This window comes from Sciurus vulgaris (assembly GCF_902686455.1).
Source record: "Sciurus vulgaris genome assembly, chromosome: 7".
Lineage (NCBI taxonomy): Eukaryota > Metazoa > Chordata > Mammalia > Rodentia > Sciuridae > Sciurus > Sciurus vulgaris.
The window spans coordinates 125,353,631-125,371,019 of record NC_136467.1 but is presented as its reverse complement, the minus strand read 5'-3'; the positions used below and the strand labels follow the sequence as shown (position 1 = coordinate 125,371,019).

General features: G+C 44.3%; 1 protein-coding gene across 1 annotated transcript; it reads left to right on the top strand.

The window, feature by feature from the left end:
* Positions 1–429: 429 nt before the first annotated feature.
* LST1 (leukocyte specific transcript 1) lies at positions 430–3,980 on the top strand (the record flags this gene model as incomplete). Its single annotated transcript, XM_079149215.1, has 4 exons — positions 430–445; positions 1,998–2,093; positions 2,461–2,483; positions 3,065–3,980. The coding sequence occupies 4 exons, from the start codon at positions 430–432 to the stop codon at positions 3,209–3,211; spliced, it is 282 nt and encodes a 93-aa protein (XP_079005341.1). The 3' UTR covers positions 3,212–3,980.
* Between the last annotated feature and the right edge of the window lie 13,409 nt (positions 3,981–17,389).

Genomic DNA, 17,389 nt, shown 5'->3' with positions numbered 1-17,389 from the left:
GTAGGAACCAGGCTGTGTGTGTCCACATGCATAAACCAAGATTAAGAGCTCTCAGCAGATGCAGATTGAAAGGTAACTGGGAACAAGTTAATCAGGTAAGACCCCTAGAGGAGGTGGACATTCACTGACTACTAGCATGATCAATAGGATGGCTGGAGTTAAGAAGGACTTATTCGCAGCCCACAGTGTGGGAACCTTAAAGAAAAGATGTTTTAACCTTAGAGAAATGTACTTCCTCTCCTAACAATGCTGGGGAAGTTGAGGTGGGGAGGGGTTAAGATCAGAGAAGGGTCAGGAATGTCTGAGATGGCAACACTCCTTTCTACCCAGGGGTCTCTAGCCAGTTTGTCCACCCTTCAGGCCACAGCTTAGGGTAAGCTGGGAGTAGACAGAGACCCTTATGGGGGAAATTGTGGGGTTAGGGTAAGGATGGCCACACTCCAGAGTGAGGTATGGCTAAAATGAAGGGAGGCAGAAGCATGTATTTGATATTTCCTGGGGCTCTAGCTCAGTGGTAGAGCGCTTGCCTTGCACATGCAAAGCACTGGGTTCGATCCTCAGCACCACATAAAAATAAATAAAGATATTGTGTCCATCTACAACTAAAAAATGTTAAAAAAAAAAAAAGAAAAGAAAAGAAAAGAAATCCTCTGTCCATCCTCTGAGTCTCTGCTCACCAAAGAAATTAAAAACAACTCAACAGCTGGGGATATAGCTCAGTCGGTAGAGTGCTTGCCTTGCAAGCACAGGCCCTGGGTTTGACCCACAGCACCGCAAAAAAAAAAAAATTCATTTCTGTTCCCATCGCCCTTGTGGCCATCTCCGGCTTCTGCTTCCCACACATACCCAAGCATTCCTCTTAAACCCAGGAGAGTCTTGGTTTCAGATCATAGTCATGTATCTGACTTTGGGGTGAAGTCAGCGGCCCCCTCTTTGCCCTCAAACAGGAACCCGTGGTTGGAGTACAGGAAGTGCCTAAGGAGAAGTTATTGGCCCCAGAAATTCCTCCATGCCCCACTTCTCCACACCAACCAAGCAGGACCCTGCTCTTCTGGGTCACTGTAGCTGAGGGGCTCTGGACACCTTTCTCTCTACTTTTCTACCAGTCACCCCAGGACTGGACTCCAAGCCAGGCTCCTCTCCCTCCATCAGCCTTCTCACTAGCACCTAGAACTATCCAGTACTGGAGAGGCTCTTCCAAACCACCTGGCCAGCCTTGGTCAGAGGGAAAGGAGGTGGGGGCTATGGAGTTGGATTGAGTTCAAACCTCAGCTGTACCACTTCTGACTGGATATCTCTGTAAAAGTCCATGCTTGAAACTTAGACTCCTCACCTGGGAAACGGGCAATATACTACTTCTCAGAGGATCTGTGGGAACAAGTGGAAAATGCCCAGCTAAGGGTTAGGACATAGGTGAGGCTCCTCAGCTAACGAAAGATTGTAACACAGGGCTCCTTGTTTCACAGATGAGGAACTTGAGGCACGTGACTAGCCCAGGTCATTAAGACTATCAGAATAGTGACTAGGCTTCTTGACCTCTAGGCCAGTTCTCAGTCCTCCACCTAATGACAACTTCCAATGAGCAATGTCATTTGCACAGTGAGTAAGGGGCCCCTCCCTTCTGCACAGGGAGGGTTAGGGTGCTCAGGGAGTAATGGGTGAAAAGAGGTATGGATGGTTCATAGTAGGTGATCAAGACCTCTAAGGACCACAGGTATGGGTTGGAAAGAGACCCCACAGGAGGTCCTGAATCATCAGGGTCTGTAGTGGGAAGCTACTGGGGGTGAGTGGTCTTAGCTATGAGGTGAGGTAACTGATAAAGTCTGCATACCTCTGGTAGGAAGTGAGATAATGAAGTCTAGGGTGAAAAATCTCTGACAGTATATTTTTCTGCCTCTAAAACTGATAGGGGAATTGAGACACCCACAACCAACCAGGAGGATGTGAAAGCTGAAGAGAGAAATAGTCCCTCTAATACTTACCCCTCTTTCCTACAGAGTGCCCTTTCCTCCTCGGGGGTTTGGGGCTGGCAGGGCTCCTGCTCTTGCTTGTGGTCATTCTGTTCACCTGCCTCTGTCGGCTCCATTGGAGAGGTGAGCCCTACCTACATTTCCTTACTCACACTTACAGCAGTACCCACCCACACCCTTCCTACTGCTGGGGTCAAAGTTGCCATCAATCCTGACAGGTCCTGGCTGGTGGGAGCTGGGTGGGAAAGATAAGAGAAAAATGTACCAATGACCAGGGCTGAGCTGGGGGTGGAGCTCAGTGATAAAGCACTTGCTTGGTATGTGCAAGGCCCTGTATCCCCAGCACTGCAGAAAAGAAAAAGGTGAGGAGCAGGGCTTTGTCCCTGGGAACCACCCAGAGTCAATGAGGGAGGAAACTACTACTGGGGGATATACAGCCAGCAAAGAGGACTGTGGTGAGTTGTTTTTTTTTTTTTTTTTTTCCTTCCAGTGAAAAGGCTAGAGAGAAGATGGGTGAGTCTGGGCAGTAGGGGGTGAGAGTAAGAGAGAATCCAAGAAGGGGTCAGGGATAAGGGGGAGTAGGGGGCTGAGGTGAGGAGTGGGGGCCAAGAGTAAAACAGGGAGATAGTGGAAGCATGAAATAGCCAGAGAGAGGCAAAAAAGAGAGAAAGACGAGATTGAGAAGAGAGGAAAAGAAATGGTATGGAGAACAGAGAAAATAAGATCGAAAGAGAAAGGAATAAAAGAGACAAAGAGATGAAAAATGAGAATTAAGAGAGAGACAAAATGAGAAAAAAGGAAAAAGAATAAAAGTGTGCATGGGTGAGGGTGAGGGTAGGAGGGGGAGCAAGAGATGGAGGGACACAAAGGGAAACAGCAATCATAGAAAAGAACTGGAGGATGGAGGATAGGCCAGCAGAGAAAAAAAAAGAGACAGGGAAAATGAGAGGGAGAGAGATAGAAGCTTTGGAGAGGAAAAGGGAGACTGAGGCATCAGTGAGGTAAGAGAGATGGGAGCTGGGGGCAGTACTTGGAGAAGGATCTGAGGGCTCTGCTCCCAGGTACCCTTTCATCAGTGCCTTCTGCCTGACCAGAACCAACTTCCGGACCAGGAGCTACACTATGCATCTCTGCAAAGGCTACCCATGTCTGGCAGTGACCAGGTCAGAGAAGAAGCAGAAGGCATGAAGGAGGACCCCAGCACTGACTATGCCTGCATTGCCAAGAACAAACCTACCTAAGTGCCCCTAGACACCTCCCTCAACCCAGGCAGGTGGTCAGGGTCATCCTGTGGTTCACTCAGTAAAGACCATTATCTTGCCACTTCTGTGTCTCAGGCCTCTCAGTCCATCTTGAGCCACTATTCCAAATGAGCACCATCAAAACTTAAGGGGCTCACCCTCCCTCTCATTTTGGGGTCAAGTTGTAACTATTGGGTGAAAAAAGGAATTAAGGAACCTGAACTCCCCTGAAAGCAGAAAATAGTCTGTGGGCCTGGCTGGAATGGGCAGTTGACAAGTAGGAATAATTAATTTGATAATCTCCATTTCTCAGGAGCAGCAGCCTCAGCTTCCCTGGCCTAGGAGAGATGGTTGTGCAAGCTCCAGATAACGTTGGGACGGACCTCTAGGCTCCAATGCAGGGAGCTTTCTCCTTGGACCTTTCCAGGTCAGATCTTAGTGGAAGGGAGTTAAGAACCAGGCGGACCAGAGAGAAGCATCTGGAAAATAGAGGAGAAAATATACAAGACCCAAAAGGAGGAGGTAGTAGTGGGGCAGAGAAGGATTTATTGGGTTTTTTTGAAGAGGGTCAGAGATCACTGGGATCTGGAATCACTTCTCAGAGACCATCCAAGGAATGGCAGCGTGTGGCCATGTGACTATAATTAGTGGGAAAGATGACAGGAGTAATTCAGTGCCACAACATGAAGCTCTCTCTTCATGATGTCTGTCCCTTTCTCCTCCAGTTCTTACTGCCCCTCCTATCCTTCCACCATTACCCTGGCTCCATACTCACATGTTCCCTGGAAATAGAGGGTGCTGCCCTTGGCCACAGAGAGAAAACCAAAGGCGTAGAATCCAGCCTGAAGGAGGGGCATTGTGCTGATCTTTAGTCCAGGAGGTCCTGCATGAGGGCAGTGGAGAGGAAGGGGCTTGGTTAATAAGGGCAGGGAAGGACTCCTGACTGTCAGGGACATTCCAGTCTTGGAGGTCCTGCCTCCCCATGCCTTACCTGTCACTACCAGAAGCCAAATCCCATTGCCTGTCCTAACACCCAGGTTCAGCACCTCCACCCTACACACACAGACACCAGCATCTTGGCCTTGGGTGTCCCAGATGTGTAGGTCAGCCTGGTGGTCACAGAGGAATGGGGAAGAAGCGAGGGGAATCAGGCAGCCCCTGAACTGTGGGATCCTGTTCCTCACCTCCTTTCCAAGGGCCACCTTGTCTTGGTACCATGTGACAGAGCCAATGGCTGGTCTCCTTCTGCTGGCATTGAAGGAGCAGGGCAGGAGGGTTACAGTGCTCTCCTGGGTATGCTGGGACACCCAAAGAACACAGAATCCTAGGGACAGAGAGAAATCCCATAGAAATGCCTCCTTAGTTACTTCAAAGAGAAAAGAGCTTGGAGTGAATATCCCAGCTATCCCTCTTCATAGGGCTCACACGGATAGGTACTTTGGGTATCTCATTAAACCCCTTCCTCTTTACTAATTTAGTTTCTTAAGATGGTTTATTAAAACATTTTTCAAGTTCTTTCCCATTCCAATTCTCACCCTCACCCTCTCCAGCTACCTTCACAAGCGACTCGTTTTGCCAAATTTATCCCGCCACAGTGCAATCTGCAACTCAGTAAAGAATGTGGCTGCACTGCCTAGCTAACTAATATCATTATGATATTATTCAACGAATTATTTTAGTACTAATGATATCCATAATAGTAAACCATCCTTGCTATGTCTTTTATTAGAGCATTAACTAATTAAATCTCTAGGTGAAAACATAGCTGAGATTGGTTGAGATCCCCATTGAACTTGTCATTATTGATTAATTAAATCAATAATTCAAGTTTCCAATTAAATTATCTAATTAGGGAAAATTTCCAGTCATTCTATTTCAGTGTGTATGGGAATTCCCTGAATTACCTGTTTTGTACTTCTTCTTCTTTTTTTTTTTTTTTTTTCTTGAACTGAGTTTCACTGTGTTGCCTAGGCTGGCCTCAAACCCCTGGGCTCAAGGGATCCTCCCATTCAGCCTCCTGAGTATTTGGGACTACAGCACACTCCCCACCAGAGTGTTTGTTAAAACAGATTCCTTGGTTGGCCCTAGATTCTGGACTGAGGCCTAAGAATTTGCCCCAGGTTCCCAGGTGGCTGAAGCTGGGTATGGAATCTACACTTTGAGAAACCCTGTATTTAGTTAACTAATATGCCTGATAGTTAAGCAATCTCAGTTAATTAAAATAAGTTTCACTAAAAAATTTATGTTAGACTTAATTAGGTATCCCAAGCTCCTAATTATATATCCAGATTGTGGCTAATAAGCATAGTTTAATAGACTTCTTAAACATCAAATAAAAATCCTAACCAAAATTTTGGTCCTTTCCTTTAAAACAAACAAACAAAAAAGACCCTTCTTTTCTTCTAGCCCTTTTTACTAGTTCTTTCAACTTTATTTTACTAAGAAGATAGCTGAGAAGAAAAGGACTCCAGGATGGAAACTTAGAATGACACTTGCAGTAAGCCAGCGACCCAGAAGGACTATGAACCTACTATCTACTGGCATCAGCAAACAGAAGCAAGGGGAAGGCCCCACAGCTCCCCTCAGGGCACAATGTTCATCCCCCACAAATCTTGCTCCCCTAGGGCATCTAAGTCCAGCATCCCCCATACCCTCTCCTCCCAGCCCCACACCCCTTAGGGTCCTGACCAAAATACCCTATCACCTAAATGGACCATGATAAAGATGAGCAACAGCGTCCAGGTCATGTTGGAGGAAGCTCCAGTTGTTGAGAGGAACCTGAGCAGTGAGGTCTGAGTGGTAGAGGTCCTCAATCAATTATTTGTGGTCAGATCTTTGGTGACCAGATGAGGGTGGGAAGCTTTTTAGGACAAAGAGAACTCACACATCACTTGCCAAGGACCTGATTGCCTGGGACCTTGGGTATCAAATGCATGACTCCCTGATGAGAGAGGATGCTGCTGCTGAAGATGTCTGGGACTCTGGGAGGTGGGGCAGCTTGTGGGCAGGTGGCCCATGTGCAAAGAACAGGGTGGAGCTTAGATGGCTGGTAGCCCAAGGGTGGGTGAGTGGGTGGATGAGACCAGGATGTGGTTCCCTCGGCTTCTGAGGTTCAAGAAGACCAAACTTTTACTCAGAATAAGCCTCTAGGAGTCCTCCTGGGCCCAAAAGCTAACTTCCTTCCCCTCTCCCTTGCTCAAGCTTGCCTCAGCCTGTCATTGTCCCCAATTCCTTCCCTGGACTCTAGCCCTCCTGCAGGACTACCCTAGGATTTCTATAAATGAGGGGATCAGAGAAGCAAGCTAACTGGTGGGGGGTGGGAGGGTGGGGGGTGGGAGGGTGGGCGGGAGGTACCAGGGACTTCCTCTGAAAGTTGCCTACTTTACCGTTACCTATTTTACTCTGATAATGTTGACTGGGTAGTTTGGCAGAGGAGTGAGTGCTACTGATGGAGTCTGGACTCATTCATATTCAGATCTCCATTAAAGGAATCCACTCCTAGCAGAGGTCTGCTTTATGTAGTACCTTCTACACAGGCTTACCCACTGGGAAATTAACTCTATATTTTACAGACACAAATGAAAGATACATCACATTACACATATCTTCAAGGTTACACAGGGATCAGTACAAGAGTATGTCACATACCTGGGTATGTATACTGCACGCAACACAGCAAACAGAAAACAAGCATTACATGTAATATGCCAGGTGGAACATGTGCCCCCACCATACATTTTCTCTCTGGTTCCTTTTAAATTAATACATTTTTTTCCTTGTGTCCATTTCTAGCTCTGTTTTGAAATATGTTTTTAGATATGTTGCCACCTATCACTGCAGTGACTCAGCTTTCTTTTAGAGAAGCAGTGACCTCGGGTAAAAATGCTGGCTTGGAGCAGTCTGGGTTCAAATGCCAGCTCCCTCACAAACTAATCTTGAACACACAGTTTAACCTCCCTAAGCCACCTGGACAACACACATGCCACATAATCTGAGAGTTTAGTCAGTCATTGTTCAGCAGTGGAGAAGTCACCTCCCAGGGCATCTAACTGGACAACGTGGGACTGAGATGCCTTGACAAGGCAAGAGCTGCCCCCTGCTGGTCACAGAGCATGAGCGACATGAGGTATCATGGTGATTTTACTCCACTGGGCCTCATTTCCAGTTTCTGCCCTGTTCCTTAGTTTGCCTCTTCCTATCAACACCCCAACCCCCCCCCCCAAAAAAAAAAAAAAAAAAAAAATTAATGTGGAGAAATTGTCTCTTCTACCTCAACTGTGAGAAAGCCAGAGTTTGGGGAGCAAGGTGAGTTCAACACTAGTTGGGACATGTAATGGGTCACCAGTATAAGGATGAAATTCCAAAGTTTCAGAGTTCACATGGAAGTATTCCATGTCCTGGGGTCATGTGGCTTAGAAGTCAAGTCAGCGTAAGTTGAATTTCCACTTCTCCTTACATATCTGTAAAATGGGAGCGCCACCTGTAAACTTCCAGATTCATTTGTATCAAATGCTTCGTGTACAGTAATTCAGATTACCCCAGTTCTGGGCTAAAGTAACCAGAGATATTTATGAGCCTGAACTCATGGATAACCTTCTCTCCCTGCCTCTTTTCTCTACCCAAGCCTTCAAACCATTTTTCATAGATAGAAATGCTGTGGATTCTAAATACTGTACTTGGATTTTTTTTTCTTAAGTTTATTTAGAATAAATCCTGTTACATATAAGGATTTGAGGACCCTTTCAAATAACTGAGACCTTCTAGGGAATTTTAACCTTCAGGATGGGAACTACTAGGCCAGCCCAATGGACACAGGATGGAATTTTTCAAAAGAAAATTCTTGCTGGGATCTGTCTTAGTGGTAGAGTGCTTGCCTAGCATGCATGAGGCCCTGGGTTTGAGCTCCAGCACTGTAAAAACGAAACAAAACAGAACAATAACCACAACAAAAATCTCTTCCCAGAGACCTGAGAGAAAAGGAGACAAATGGAAACTTTCTGAAGTAGATATGCACTGGACTCTGGTCTAATTTCTTCATTTAACAACTAGCTGTGGGCTGGTTGGAGGATGGCCGGGGTGAATTTTCCTCTGGCCAAGTTCCTGTCAATGTTTGTCAGCTAATGAATGGCTCCCAGGTTATAACACTTTCTATGTCTGACAACAGCTTCTTTTCAAGGTTCACAGCATCTGATTCCACCACCTTTGATCTTGCCTTTTGGCTTTCAACGTCCAACCTCTCCCATGTTCATAAAGAGCTGCACCTGAGCCTGGTAAGGCTGTAATCCCAGCAACACAGGAGGCTAAGGTAGGAGGATCACACGTTCAAGGCCAGCCCGGGCAACTGAATGAGCTCCTAAACAACTTAGCAAGACCCTCTCTCAAAATAAAAAATAAGATGGGCTGGGGATGTGGTTCAGTGGTACAGCACCCTGGGTTCAAGTCCCAGTACCCCAGACTTTTTTTTAAAGAGCTTCACCTGACTCTCCAGCTTCCAATTTCAACTTCTGCCATCTTCTTGGTGGACTTAATGTCCACAAAAATGACATTTTTAACATTGAGATTCAATTATATACAGTAAAATGCATAGATTTAAGTGAACAGTTTGATGACCCTTGACAAATATATATGCCCATGTAAACAGCACTGTGACTCCCATCAGCCCAGCAAATCCCCCATTCCCCTTTCTGCTCAATCCATCTCCCCTCCCAGAAGCAACCATTGATTTATTCCTAATTTCACAGTTGCCTCACTTTGTTTACTCCAGCCATCAGCTTGACTCTATATGACTTATGTCTTTGAGCCTGTCACCAGGGAAGCCCTCAGGCCTGAGTCCCCCAGACTCCTGTATCTTACACACACTCCTATACCCTCACACCATCTTCCTCCTGCAGAACTTTTGTATCATTTCTCCCATTTTCATTCAAGAAATTTGAAGCAAATGCCATGGGCTTACCTAGGCAAGAGAGTTTCTCTTTTACATCAGATGGGTAATGTACCAACATCATAATGGGATATCAGGGTGGCACATCTCACACAATGGCATGAAAACCCAGCCATCACACATATGAACCATAAAAGGATCCACAGCCACAGTTTTAATTGCTGCTTATTCTCTGATGAGTCCCCAATCAATATTTCTACCTTCAACCTCTTTCTTGAGACTGAGCCCAGAGTATTTATCTGTCCTCTAGCTATTTCCTCCTAAATATTCAATAGACATTTCAAAATCATCAATGCCCACCCAAATCATGCCTCCTAAAATTCCTGTCTCAATGAGTGGAAGCAATCCACCTAGGCATGAAAGGCCCAAAACCTGGAATTGATCCTACTCTGCCTTCTCCCTCAATTCCTCTATCCGGACAATCTCCAAGTCCTGTCCATGCTACCTCTGAAATATACCAGCTGTATTTCCCCACCTCTTCATTCCCACTGCTAGTTAAGGTCTTTGTCATCTTGGATGAAACTAATACAATTTTTTTCTCTGATAAATAGTGTGCATTCTGCTCAGTATTCTTTCCACCCCTCCCTTGCTGAGCACCAAGTCTCGTTCATTTATTCAGCAATGCTTTTATTTATTTATTACTTATTTATTTTTGAGATGGGGCTTTGCTCTGTGGTGCAGGCTGGCCTCAAACTCCTTCCAAATAGCTAAGACAATAAGTGTGAGCCTTTGTGTCTGGCTTAGTGATGCTTTCGATATGTGTCCTCTGTGGGCCAAACACCCTCATTCCCTCATCTCTCCTATCTCTATCTCACCACTTTTATTCATATCACTTGTTTCTTCTCTCCCTCCACCTCTCTCTCTCTCTCCCTCTGTCTCACACACACACAAACACACACACACATACACACTGTCCCCATCTCTCTCCACATCTCTTTCTGCTTCCCCATCTTTCTCCCTGTTTTTTTTCTTCCATCCCTCCTCATCAGCACACTTTCCCCAAACCCATCTTTCTTGCTCTCCTTTCCCCCCATTTCTCTCTGGGTGGGAGAGTGAACAAGACCATCAGTGAGACACCCGCCTCTTCCATCTGGGGTCCTTTGCCCCTCCACTGAGAAGGCGTCCTTGACTCTATTAGGCTGCCTGGCACCACCCCCTGTGCCCTCAGATTCTCCATACAGGAATCCTTTAAAAATTAATCTACAATATTATAGAAAGACTTTAACTCACATCCCTCAGATAAATCAAGGGGACAAAAAATTACTTAAGACATAGAAATGTGAAAACAGACAACTAACAAGCTTAATCTCATGGAAATATGTACAATCTTAGAATAATTAGAAAAATTAGAAAATATACATTCTTTTCAGGCACACATAGACATTTATTTTAAAAGAATCAAAATTATACAGAACACAATTACTGACCGAAATCCATGACAATATAAAAGCAATAGCAAAGAATATTTATTACATGTCAGGAAAATTTAAAAACACATTTTGAATTCTCTTTTTGGGGGTACTGGGGATTGAACTCAATGCTGTACCACTGAGTCACATCCCAGCCCTTTTTATTTTTTATTTTGAGACAGGGGCTTGAACTTGTGATCCTCCTGCCTTAGCCTCCTGAGTCATTGGTAAGACAGGCATGCACCACCAATGGCATTTCATGTACATTTTAAATTTTAAAATACAGCTGGGTGCAGTTACTCACACTTGTAATCCCATTGACTTGAAGGCTGAAGCTGGAAGATCAAAAGTTCAAGGCCTACCTGGGCAATTTAGCAATGCCCTGTCTCAGAATTAAAAACTAAAATAAAAAGAGTGATAGAAGAGCCCTAGGTTCTAGCAGGGTGAGAGTGCATGTGCATACACACAAGCACACACTCACAGACACACACACACATGCAAAGACATAAATAATAACAAAATAAAATAAAAAGCTATCTACTTCCAGGACTGGAGATGTGGCTTAGTGGTAGAGTGCTTGCCTAGCATGAGTAAGGCTCTGGATTAGATCTCCAGCACCACAAATAAAATAAAATTCCACTTCCAAATAATTTAAATGCCCAAAGAAAATATTAAAATGGAATTTAAAATATTTTGGATTTTGAACTGAATGACAGAGATAATACTGCCTATCAAAAATGTGGGATGTAGTTAAAACAACTTATAGAACAAAATGTTTGAAAATCAATGAGTTGAATGGAAATGCCAAGAAATTTTTTAAAAAGACAGAGTAACCCCTCCCAAACTAAGGGAGAAAATAATAAAAATAACTTTAGAAACAATAAAGCAAAAAGCATGTATTTACAGATACTAATGTTAATGAACCACTAACCAAATTGATTAAGCAGAAAAAAGGAAAGAGAAGGAAACATATAAAATAAGTAATTTAGCTGGGCACAATGGCACCACTGTGCTCAGTCTCCCAGCTACTCAGGACTTTGAGGCAGGAGGATGGCAATTTAGTGAGACCAGAGTAAACCAGAAAGAACTGGGGGCTCACACCTATAATCCCAGTGGCTCGGAAGGCTGAGTCAGGAAGATTGTGAGCCAGCCTTGGCAATTTAGCAAGGCTCTAAGCAACTTACCAATACCCTGTCTCTAAATAAAATATAAAATGGGCTGAGGATGTGGCTCAAGGGTTGAGCACCCCTGGTTCAAACACAAGTACCAAAAAAAAAAAAAGAACTAGGGATGTAGCTCAGTGGTAGAGTGCTTGCCTAGTATGTGGCAAAAATGTTTATTTTTGAAATGGCTTTTTTATTTTTCTGCTGTTTCTTGCCTCCTGTTCCCATGCATAGTCTCCTGTTACCTGCAGTCTCTTTTCTGAATACTTGTATTTCCAATATGGCCTGCCTTCATTGCTAAAGTGGCAAGTTTTGTTTTTCAGTTCATGATGGAATTTTGGGCTGCAGTCTCCATCTGCTTTTAGCACTACATTTCTGGACTATCATCATCTATTGGTAAGTTGCGTTGCTTCTCTCTCTCTCTCTCTCTCTCTCTCTCTCTCTCTCTCTCTCCCTCTCTCACTCTTTTTTTTTTTTTTTTTTTTTTTTTTTACTGGGGATTGAACCACAGGGCATTTAACCACTGAGCCACATCTCCAACCCTTTTGATGTTTTACTCTGAAACAGGGCCTCACTAAATTGAGGTTGACCTTGAACTTGCAATCCTCCTGCCTCAGCTTCCAGAGTTGCCGGGATTACAGGTGTGCAACACCTCACCCAGCTCTCCTGATTAGTTTTACAGAAGCTTTGGTCCTTTCTTTTTGTTACTCATACTTAAATAAGACAAATTTTTCTGAATAATTAGCAGGAGGACCTTGTGAAGGGTGGGAGAGGGTTCAGAACAACTTTCTAGGTTTACAAATTCAAAGACTCTTTTGCTACAATAATGGGTTTATTTCCTTAAAACCTGGCACCTTTGTATAGCCATTACTTCCTCTGCCTCTGCCAACCTCTCCATGTTTCTCTGTTTCACAGCATGTCCCACAGACTGTCATCACCCCATGCACCTAAAGAGATGCACTCTGTATTCGAAGGAGAATTTTGCTGGCAGGTTCTGAGATCTGCCACCTCTCGGTCCTTCTGGGCATTTTAATAATTTTCTCTTCACCTGCCCCAGTCTTTGCCTCTGTTCCAGCAGTCCTGCTCTCAGCTTTTCTTTCTGAGGGCGAAGCCTTTCCTCCTAGGAATGAGTAGGTATTTGACCAGGACCCTTCCCTCTCCCAACTCTTCTCTGCCTGCCCAACTCGGATTTTAGTCACACATATACATAATTGGAATTTGTCCCTTCTGTGCCTCCTAGCTTTACTGAAAATGGTGTGTGTGTGTGTGTGTGTGTGTGTGTGTGTGTGTGTGTGTGTTTGTTTCCATTCTCTCCATTGCTCTATATGGTTTCCAGGAAACAAGGGGGAGCTTTAGAAATAAGCTGCTGTCATATTCCTCTCAAAGCCCTACATGGACACTTTGTAGACAAGGAAAAGCTCTGGCAACACCAGCATTGATGAATTGGTTTGGGTTTTACAGGCTGTGCCCTGAAGGCTCTACACCTGACTTATTTTCCTACCTCAGGGACAGCTGCTCAGTAACCACACTCCAGAGGTGCTTACAGACATCAGGATAACCTATTATTCATTTACAACAAGAAATAGCACTGCAGAGATCTATTTCTTCCCAGCCCCCTGTTCTCCCTCCATGTAGACACATGCACCATATCAATCAAGGTCCCAAGGAAAACAGCACCCACAAATTAGAACAACCGGAGAAGGACAGTTTATTTACAAAGGTATGGGTGACTAAATGGGAACTGCAAGGGATAGTGCTACCCCAGCCCAAAGGGAGGAAGAGAGAGGGAATTTCCAGCAACGGTTCTTACTTATTTTGTGCCACATATCTCTTTGACGTTGTAGTAAAGCACAAAATATATGATATAAAAAACAAAATAGACCCAGTGAATTACATTCCATTTACCGAAATATTAAGAACCTGCAAAGTTGCAGTAGAATAAATCATGTACTTCCTTATTGTCATATTAAATAAAAGATAACACATTTGAAATGCAGACAAATTGAAGTTCAAATTTAATAAAGACATATCAGTACAGAAGATGTTGTTGCTTAGCTTGAATAAAACCTTTAAACTCTGAAGTGGTCTTTGACAGAGCACAACACAGACATTGGACTCGTGAAATCTTTCCAGTGGGCTACTGAAACCCAGAAGACAGTGTGTAGAGCAGGTGCTGGAGAGGAGTATTGTCCTTAATGGAGGTTTAGGCCTAACTGAGGTGTCCTTGTGGGAAGGCAGACAGGGGAATAAATACCCCCAACCCAGTGTGCTCCCTCCTGCTGTCTTCTAGCCAGGCCCCTCAGTGGGCGGAAAAAAAACTGGAAGCCACACAAAAGAAAGACCCTTTGATGTGGTCTGTACAGGATAATTTACTGTGGCAAAGAGCATAGGGGGAAAGAAAAATGGAGGAGGGAACAGAAGACATTTAGGATACACACACACACACACACACACACACACACATACAAAACACACCTGTTTTCTGGACAGTGCATTCTCTCCTTGTAGGCACACTCTGTGAGACCAAACTCTAATCGGCAGTCCCTTGGAGAGCACAGTATCATAACAAGGCCCTTAGCAACACAGGGCACTTACAAAAGGAGCTCCAATCTGATGGAGTTCCAGCGGGCCCATTTTTTGAACCAACTCAGCATTCTTTCCCCACTCCTGAGCAGCCCCAGCACCCAGTGACAGGTCCTTAAGCTACATTAGCACCTTCAGGTAATACTCGGCAAGCCCTGCAAGCCACTCTATTTCTTCAGGACAGCAGCTCTCAGACTTGAGTGTCTATTAGAAGCATCAGAAACACATCAAGATTCTATTGTTGAGAGCTGGGTGTGGTGGCACATGCCTGTAATCCTAGCAACTGGGCAGGCTAAGGCAGGAGGATTGCAAGTTTCAGGCCAGTCTCGGTAACTTAGTGAGATCCTGTCTCAAATTAAAAAGTGAAAAACACTAGGGATGTAATCAATGGTAGAGCATGCTTGGGTTCATTCCTCAATTAAAAAAAAATAAAAATAAAAAAACTGATGTTATTCCTCACTCCCAGAATTTCATATTAGTTGGTCTGATCTGGGGCCCACTCATATACACTTCAAACATACTCCATGTAATGCTTGGAAAGGTCACTCTTTGAGAACTGCTGCTTTGACAATATTCTGCATATCTCCATTCAGGTACTCCGACTTTTAAATTTGAAAAAAATAAAATTTTTTATACTAGTAGGGGTTGAATATTCAACAACTGAGTTATATCCCCAGCCCTTTTTATGTTTTATTTTGAGATAGGTTTCCTAATCACCAAGTCTGGCCTCGAACTTGTGATCCTCTTGCCTCAGCCTCTCGAATAAGTGGAATTGCAGGAGTGTACCACCACATCTGACTTCAGATCTAGACTTTACAGCCTAACCACCAGAGTTATTTTCAAATTCGCAGCAGATTCTCTGCTATACCCTACAGTATACGCTTATAGTGCTCTGCCCAGAGGCCTACTGTGAGTATTGTGAATAAGCCCTTTATGTGGTCCAGGGGGGTTGGCCCTCAGTTGGGTAGAGGTGTCTTTTTTCATATCTGTTTTTCACAGGCTTTCTCCACATCTGTATCTAGGCCCTGAGTTGTCTTCTCCACCCGTTTGTCTTTTATATACATTTTAGTCTTCGCTTTTGTCCATAGGCAGAGCAGCAGTCACTTTCTCTATCCCAGGAAGTTTTTCTAAGCATCTAACTTCTATCCCACTATGGAAGTCTGCCGAGCCATCCTTGATGGCAATCTGCCCCAAATAAAAATCACTCTTTACAATGATCTTCAAGGCCTTACCCAGTTGCACCTGGCTGTAGTTGCACAGGCTTTTTGCTATTCTGTGAATACTCCAGCTACCTAGAGTGCTCTTACCTCAGGACCTTTGTACTTGCTGCTTCTTCTACCTAAAGTGCTCTTTTCCCATCATAATATTGCAGTAACAAAAAATTATATATGTGTGTAAACACACAAACACACACACACATATAAATACATATATTCGTGCAATAGCAAGAATATGTCTTTATCCTGGCTATTGGGCAAGGCTCCTTAAACCCTTGTAATTTCACAAGTGATAAAGGTGAAAACAGCATCCTTTGTCCTTTGTTACGTTTCAACAACATCTGTGTTTATATTAATAGGGTAATTTTTGGAAAATCTCTGAAGATGGGAGGCTCCTTGCCAGGGGAACTAATCATGAGATCAGAGCATTAGAACTTTCAGTCCCAAGCCAGGCATGGTGGTACACACCTGTAATCCCAGCAACTTGGGAGGCTGAGGCAGGAGGATCACAAGATCAAGGCCAGCCGGTCTCAAAATAAGTTTTTAAAAAGAACTGAGAAAAAATAAAAAAGGCCTGGGGATGTAGTTTAGTGGTAGAGGGCCCTGGGTTCAATCCCCAATTAAATATCACTTTCTCAGAGAAACTTTCCCAGCCTACCCTATTCAAAACTGTACTCCACACACATTCGTATTTCCATCCCTACTTTTCCTCCATCACCTTTAATATACTTCTTTATTCTTATTGTTTTCCTTTCCCAATTTGACTATGAGAACAAGAGTTTTCATAGAGTTTGTTTGGTTCATCAGCCCTAGAAGCATGGCTGACATGTAGTAAGCATTCAATAAATGTTTGTTGAATGAATGCATGAATAGAGAAGCCAACTGCCCCAGTGGACAGAGAGAACACTGGGAGGGCGAGTTGTGTCTCTCTCTGCAGGGGAGAGGGCCGCTGCTACAAAGGGAACTCAAGAAGTCAGAGGGACTGGGGTTGTGGCTCAGTGGTAGAGCACTTGCCTAGCATGTGTGAGGCACTGGGTTCGATTCTCAGCACCACATAGAAATAAATGAATAAAATAAAGGTCTATCAACACCTTAAAAAATACATATATATACATATAAAAAAAAAAAAAAAAAGGAAGACAGAGTCCAACCCAGCATCCCCACCCCACTGGCTCAGGAAGAGGGCAGTGAGAAGTGAAAACTCTTAGCTATGAAGCAGAAGCAGGCCAGGAGGAGTGTAGCAGGAAAGGGGAAAGGGGTCTACATCAGTGCTGGGATAGGGTGAGTGGAGGCCTGGGCGAGAACTTTGGATAAGGAGGACTTAGTGAGGGGGATGCTCTGTCCTCACTTCCCTGGAAGTGAAGAGTTGAAGAGTAGCAAAGGGGAGAAAGGCTATGCCTAGGGAGGGCATTTATTAGAGGGTACTCACACATTCTGCTAAATCCATGGTAACCAGCACCCTTAAAACACACACACACACACACACACACACACACACGGGGTGGGGGGGAGCACGCTGGTGCACTTGCTTGTGATGTCAGCCTCTCTGCAGTCTGAGAACTACTTTCAGTATCTATTTAAATTTTTGAATTCCACCAGGCGCACACCTGCAACCTCAGTGACTAGGAAGGCTGAGAGGCAGGAGGCTCCGAAGTTCGAGGGCCAGCCTTGGCAGTTTAGTGATACCCTGTCTCAAAATAAAAAACATAAAGGTCTGGGATATGGCTCTGTGGTAGAGTCCCCCTGAGCTCAATCCCCAGTACTGCAAAACAAACAAAACAAACAACAACAAAAAGTCCTTCAAGTCCTGAGCTCTGTAGATTTTATGAAGGATTTGGAAGGAGACAAGATGACTTCTTTGCTTT